Genomic DNA, 7106 nt, shown 5'->3' on the forward strand with positions numbered 1-7106 from the left:
TTTAATATATTTTTTTATTTCATTAGCATATAATGGGGAGAAATTTGCACCATCACCTGTAAAAGATATAAACCAACTAAAAGTTACATATTTTTTCACTATCCCAAACATATGCTTCTCGTTAACTTAAATATCTTCCCATTCTTGACTTAAAAGCATAATCGTACTGTGTCCCCTTATTAACTTTAATGAATTAAAAGCGTCTTATTAACTTAAATGATGTAAGTATTATGGTAGACAATGATTCTTGGTGTTCAGGTAGAGAGAGAAGGTCGAAATGGTAAGTGACACATTTCATGAAGAGATAAATATGAGTTATATATATTAATTCAAATATATCTCTCTCTCTCTTCAAGTTATAATTACTTCCTCATAATAATTTAAATGAATTAAACCGCTGATACAAGGTAAATAATTTTGCTTTCCTTATAAGTTACTCACACATTAGGCTCAATGTTTTTAATATAATGTTTAATATCTGTGAAAAGTTCTCTCCAAATTAATTTCCACTTCTTTGTGTTGTACCATCTATGCAAAATGCACAGATTATACTGTCTATTAAATATTTGACTGACAAAGTTTTCAGATATATTGTTTTCCAAAATATAATATACCAGATCATCACTCCACTCCGTTACCATTTCATCAATGAATTTATGTGAATCAAGTTCATTTTCTAACCAATTTTTAACTCGCTGAAAATTCTTTTCACTCAATGTTTCATCATCTTTCCTTAAGAGTTGATTGACAGTGTTGCAAAATTCCAACCAAGGAAGATCTTTCACCGTTTCATAAATAACAATGAAATCGCCATGTTTCCCCATATTAGATGCTTTCCATGTGGTTTCCGGACAATGTCTGGGGGTGACTTACACACAACTCTCCCATACACATAAAGAGTTGCTAAATAGTATTAAATGAAAAATTTCATTAAACTTACCTAAACTAGGATCAGCCATTTCAAAATTCATTTTCGTAATTAATTTTTTGGGCTTTGGTATAATAAAAGTTTGAGATAAATGACTACTCCATTCACATTCTTGTAACAATAAATTTTCCAATATTTCTTCACTCCATCGTTGAGTCATTTCTCGTACCTCAGCTACAAACACTTCTTTTGAGAGAACATGTTCCGCATCAACTCTTTTTTGAATGGGTTCGACTCTCTTAATCGTATATAACATTTCTATAAACACCACACTAGTATGTTTTGTCGCAACCACCTCCATATTTCTTCTTCTGATCAAGTGAATTTCACTCCAAATATTTATACCAAAAATTTCAATCGTTGTCATCATCGAATATCATTTTTTTTTAATAATACAAATACACATTACAGGGGATTTCTTCAAAGCATATATATTATCCATTGTATATTTCAAATAATATGTTTAGTCATTGTTAACTTTCCTTATTTTTCAGTAAAAAGAAATATTCAGACAATTTTTTTTTTGGCAACACTTGCTTGTGACGTCACTATCCAGCAACACGTTAAAACAGGTTAGAGCATCTTTCCCTTATTAGTTTAAATGAACTAAAAGCATGACGTCACGATACTCATTGAACAAATTATCTTACCTTTAATTGTCTTCATGCATTTCCAAGTATGCACCATCGGTATAGTAATAACATGTCATAATACCATTGAAGTAAGTTATGATTCCCATCCTGTATGACACTAAACTCGTGGTGGTTCATTCACCTAACATCATGGTGATGCCACGTAGTGTTTTTCATGGAACAAATTTCTCTACACATATAGTTATAAAAACTACTAACTCGACAACCCTCGTGGTGAAAAGAGTATAAGAAGACACATCTGTATTGAGTTACAAGAGTATTTAGATGGAGACGTGGAAGTTACATGTGAAAAAATTTGTTACAGAAGCAAGTATCTACACATCACTGAACTGATAAAGAAATGATTAATTCGATAGAAGACCTTGATCACAACCCTCCAAAACGAAGGAAGGTGACTGAACAATATCTCACCGATAAAGAAATGCTTATAGCAATGGAAGATTTTGAACGTGAGTTTTTAATGAGATATTATTGAGTAAATTCACCCACAATGTAATTTTTAGAAATTCTAATGAGAAATTTTTTTTTTTTCATTTGTTGAGTAACAAACTTAATTTTTGGGATATAATACTATATTTTATCAAAATTACAGGTAAAGAAGCAACAAAAGATGAAGAAAAATATCTTTCGTTAATGAAAGGTAATATTACAAAAGATTTTAGTGGCAGTGATAAAATTCTTTTAGTACAACAAGCAAATTGTTGTGCTGTTAAATTGAAAAAGGGAGGTCTTGCTGATGCTTTAAGTCAGGTTTTACCACTTAGCAATCCATATTTATTTAGATCACCTGGATGTCATAAAGCAAATCTAGCTAGTGAAGTCACTCGTGATAAATTTGGGAGCATAAAATTTGTAAATAATGGAAAAAATAACCCCATGATTGTCAATATGTTCGCACAGTATGCGATGGGACCTCCACATAAGTATTATATGAACTGTAAAGTTGATAAGGCCTACTATAATACATGCAAATATTTAGATACAAAGAAAGGTCGTGAGATTATATTCAAAGAGTGCATGAATGATCTTGTTAAGTGGTTATTAACAGATCCCAACGAGATTATAATGGAAAAAGTTGTGTTTCCAGAAGGAATTGGATGTGCTTCAGCCGGAGGTGATTGGCATGCATATCTTAAAATTATTCATGATTTTGCAAAGGAATTAAAAAAATGGCATAGAAATACTGTTATCATTATTGTAAAATATGACAAATAAAATATCTCTATAATACTTTTTTTTTTTGTTTTATTCACCAGCACTCTAAAACCTTATTAGGCAACTGAATAGAGATCATACGTCTGGCAGGAACGGTGATGAGTATAAACATCTCTGTTCTTTGTTGTTCATACATTAGTACCTCTTCCACCAGGGTGCGACTAACCATCTCAAGAAAATGGAGACAGCCAATAGGATGGAAAAATATTTTAAAATTGAAGAAGGAAAATTGTACGATGAAAAATATTGTCGTGACAACGTCTGCATTATTTTCCATGCGAATTGTGTTGCTATAAAAGGATATGGTGCAAGTTATTATTTGGGTAAGAAATATCCTTATGCTGATGTGTATCGGAGTAGAGAACCTTTATTTAATCTGAGAAGATGCAGTGTTGAAGATCGTGATACTCCTGGAACTGTTATCAAGCTTGAACCTTCACCGGATCAAAGAAAATTGAATCTTCCTTATTTAGCAGCCATATTAAGCCAATTTGGTATTGCTGGACCATTGGAGGAAAATACCATTTCTCAAAATTTAATTGAAAAATCAAGAGATTCCCATTTGGTGTATGGTTTAAAGAAAGATACTATCGCAGACAGAATAAGATATTTCAAGGAATCCATTGAGAGAGTCATAAAAAGTGTGAAAGACAATAAAAATATACGAGAGGTTATCTTTCTGAAAGGTATTGGGAGGTATGAAACTTCAAATGATTATATCTGGAATACACATTATAAACCTATACTCGAAGATATGATAATGAAATTTAAGGAAGAAGGTATTCGATCAACAATGGTTGTCAAAGAAGAAATGAAAAACATTAACCAAGGTCAAGAATTAGAAGATGATTCGAAGTTATTGTCTTCTAGAATTGAAGGAAGTGCTTGGTATCCCTCATGAGGTAAGCAAAATTATTTACCTTGTATCAGCGGTTTAATTCATTTAAATTATTATGAGGAAGTAATTATAACTTGAAGAGAGAGAGAGATATATTTGAATTAATATATATAACTCATATTTATCTCTTCATGAAATGTGTCACTTACCATTTCGACCTTCTCTCTCTACCTGAACACCAAGAATCATGTCTACCATAAGTAGTAAATACCATAGTTAATAAGACGCTTTTAATTCATTAAAGTTAATAAGGGGACACAGTACGATTATGCTTTTAAGTCAAGAATGGGAAGATATTTAAGTTAACGAGAAGCATATGTTTGGGATAGTGAAAAAATATGTAACTTTTAGTTGGTTTATATCTTTTACAGGTGATGGTGCAAATTTCTCCCCATTATATGCTAATGAAATAAAAAAATATATTAAAATTTACAGGTACCGATGTGACGGGGCTTGGAAGAACAAGACTTAGAGAGGAGGATTTATGATGTTTAGAGCGTGTTGTTACACCAAGATTAATAATATATGATGTTTCATTCATTCATTAAAAAGAGAAATGTTTAATAAAAGTTTTTAAGACATGATGAATTTTAAATCAATCAAACCTTACCATGAAAAAAAAAAAAGGATTGAGGTAGAATACAAATGTTATATCTCATTTAAGTTAATTTCATGGTGTCTGTCAGCCCTGTGACCTCACCAAATTTTAGCACAAGAGGACACAGTTGGTCTGGAAAGAGATGATTATCTTAAATCTACCTTGGGTGTGAACACCATTTCATGGCGTCTGTCTGACCTGAGTTGACGCAGGTGTTCGGTAAGGAGATGACTATGTGATTTTCTACCTTGGATGTGAACCGCATTTCATGGCGTCGTCGGAGGGGGGAAGGGGTGTACAAAAATCATGACGCAATACTTTGGGGTAAGGCATATAAGCTCAAGGAGTCTCTCAGAGCGAGGAATGTGTTTCTATTCGGAAATCGAGTAAATATTTCTACCATTGCGTGTGTTTACCAACAAGAAAATAATGTTCGATTTTAAGATAAAGTTTTCAAAACTAATTTGGAAATATCCAAAAATGGAGTCGTTCAAAGTAATTCTGGAGTACTCTAATGTATTTTGGAAGTGTTCCAATATATTTATGAATGTGCTCCAACGTAATTTGGAAATATTCTAAATGTTATCCCAATCAATTTTGTTCATATTACCGAAATTGAGGGAATGTGGCTAAAAATGTGATTTATATCATATCTTACTTGGATGTGTTCGTGATATATTTATAAAAAAAGAGCGTTTTCTAAAAATTTGTGACATGTTGTGAATATTACTGAGTCAAAGTGCCGGTGACTTTTTTTTTATGAAATAGTTGAACTGAGAAAAAATTGTGTGGTTATGAGTATAATATTAAAGTATGTGGAGATGAGGAGATAGATTTTATTAGAAATTTAGTGTAGGGAGGAATGTGGGGATTTCTATAAAATGGATATTAGCTGGTAGTGTTGATCTTAGTTTGGGTAGTATTCAGTGGTGTTTTGGGGGTGTTCGAATGATATTTTTTTGGAGTATTCAATGGTAATTGATGGTGTTTTTGGTAGTGTTCAAAGTAAAGTGAGTTGTCTGTGTGTGTTAGGTGGTTATAGAATTTTGTGAATATCTTGGTTACAGTGATTTTAGTGGATTTGAGATGGGTGATGAGATGCATTTGTGGATGTGAAATGTGATTTTTGTGTTTGTTCTGAAGAGGTGTGTTGGGAAACGGGTGAGTGGATGTGAAGAAATGTGAGTGAGATGGAGAGGGGTATGGGGAGGGTTGTATTAGAAATTTAATGAAATATGGGGGGATTTTACTGAAAATAAAGGTAATATGTGAATATTTTAAAAGAATTTATAGAATTGAAAAGTTATGATATATTGGAAAAGAATGGAGGGTGTAGAAACATGTCTCAGTAGTTGGGTAGTGAGATTAGTTGTTGTGAGTATAATATCAATTTATGTGGATACAAGGAGATGGGTATGGAGAGGAATTTATTAGAATTTTAGTAATGTAGGGAGGAATGTGCATTACATTTAAGATTCAATTAAAAGAAGGGGAAAAATTTGTACCGAATAAATTGTGAATAAAATGGTAAGTGATGAGGGTTGTGGGTAATGTAGTCGAACTAGAGTTGCTGAAAAGTGTTATAAGTGTTGTGGTGACTTTTTCTGATGAAATAGTTAAAACGAGAAAAATGTCTAGACTTGTGTTGTATTTTGTGAAGAAATTGTGGGATTGTGGGATGTGGGTGTTGTGGGTTGTGGGTGTTGTTGTCGAACTAGAGATACCGAAAAAGATGTTATAAGTGGGTTGTTGTTGTGACTTTTTCTGATGAAATTAGTTAAACGAGAAAAAAATTGTGGGTTGTGGGTGTTGTGGGTTGTGGGTGTTGTGGGCGTTGTGGGTTGTGGGTGTTGTTGTCGAACTAGAGTTGTTGAAAAGTGATTATAAGTTGTGGGTTGTTGTGACTTTCTGATGAAATTAGTTAAAACGAGAAAAAATTGTGGGTTGTTGGTGATGTGGGTTGTGGGTGATGTGGGATGTGGGTGTTGTGGGTTGTGGGTGTTGTGGGATGTGGGTGTTGATCTTAGTTTATGGTGATTTTGGTGGTGTTTTGAGTGTATTCAGTGGTGTTTTAGTAGTATTCAGTGGTGTACTTTTGATGGAGTACTCAAATGGCGTTGTTTGAGGATATTCGAGAAAAAAAGGTGTGATTATAAGTTGTGGGTTGTTGTTGTTGTGACTTTCTGATGAAATTAGTTTAAAAGAGAAAAAAATTGTGGGGTGTGGGTGATGTGGGTTGTGGGTGATGTGGGATGTGTTGGTGTTGTGGGTGGGATGTGGGTGTTGATCTTAGTTTATGGTGATTTTGGTGGTGTTTTGAGTGTATTCAGTGGTGTTTTAGTAGTATTCAGTGGTGTATTTGGGAGTACTCAAATGGTGTTTTGAGGTTATTCAAAGGTGTTTTTGAAGGTGTTCAAATGATGTGCAAGAGTACTTATGAAGGTGTTCTGGGAGTATTCAGAGGTGATTTGGGGGTGTTCGAATGATGTTTTTGGAGTATTTAAAGGTAATTGATGGTGTTTTTTGGTGATGTTCAAAGTAAAGTGTTTGAGTTAGTTTTTGTGATAATGTTGTGAAGTCTGGAGACTGAGGGAGGAGTTTGGGGGGATGAGTTGTAATTTAATGAAATGTGTAAGTGCAGATAAATTAGAGCTGTCAAATCTTATTTGGGAGTATTCAAAATGATATTTTGGAAGTGTTTCAGTGTTGTTTGGAAATGTTCAAAGGTATTTTTGTGAGTATTCAAATGATTTATGAGAGTGTTTTGAAGGTGTTCAAAGTAAAGTGAGGTGTGTGTGCGTATTAACTTCGTAA

General features: G+C 33.2%; 1 protein-coding gene across 1 annotated transcript; it reads left to right on the top strand.

The window, feature by feature from the left end:
* The first annotated feature begins 1895 nt into the window (after positions 1-1895).
* LOC138853181 (uncharacterized) lies at positions 1896-2796 on the top strand. Its single transcript, XM_070088487.1, has 2 exons — positions 1896-2030; positions 2174-2796. Exons 1-2 carry the CDS (start codon positions 1922-1924, stop codon positions 2794-2796), a joined length of 732 nt encoding a protein of 243 aa, XP_069944588.1. The 5' UTR covers positions 1896-1921.
* Positions 2797-7106: the final 4310 nt, after the last annotated feature.

Source organism: Cherax quadricarinatus, chromosome 24 (genome assembly GCF_038502225.1).
Source record: "Cherax quadricarinatus isolate ZL_2023a chromosome 24, ASM3850222v1, whole genome shotgun sequence".
Lineage (NCBI taxonomy): Eukaryota > Metazoa > Arthropoda > Malacostraca > Decapoda > Parastacidae > Cherax > Cherax quadricarinatus.

Bases quoted from the DNA above. Each gene is read 5' to 3' on its own strand.
- LOC138853181 (XM_070088487.1), top strand. From the start codon at position 1,922: ATGATTAATTCGATAGAAGACCTTGATCACAACCCTCCAAAACGAAGG. The intron at 2,031-2,173 runs GTGAGTTTTTAA...TCAAAATTACAG, and splicing joins AGCAATGGAAGATTTTGAAC to GTAAAGAAGCAACAAAAGAT.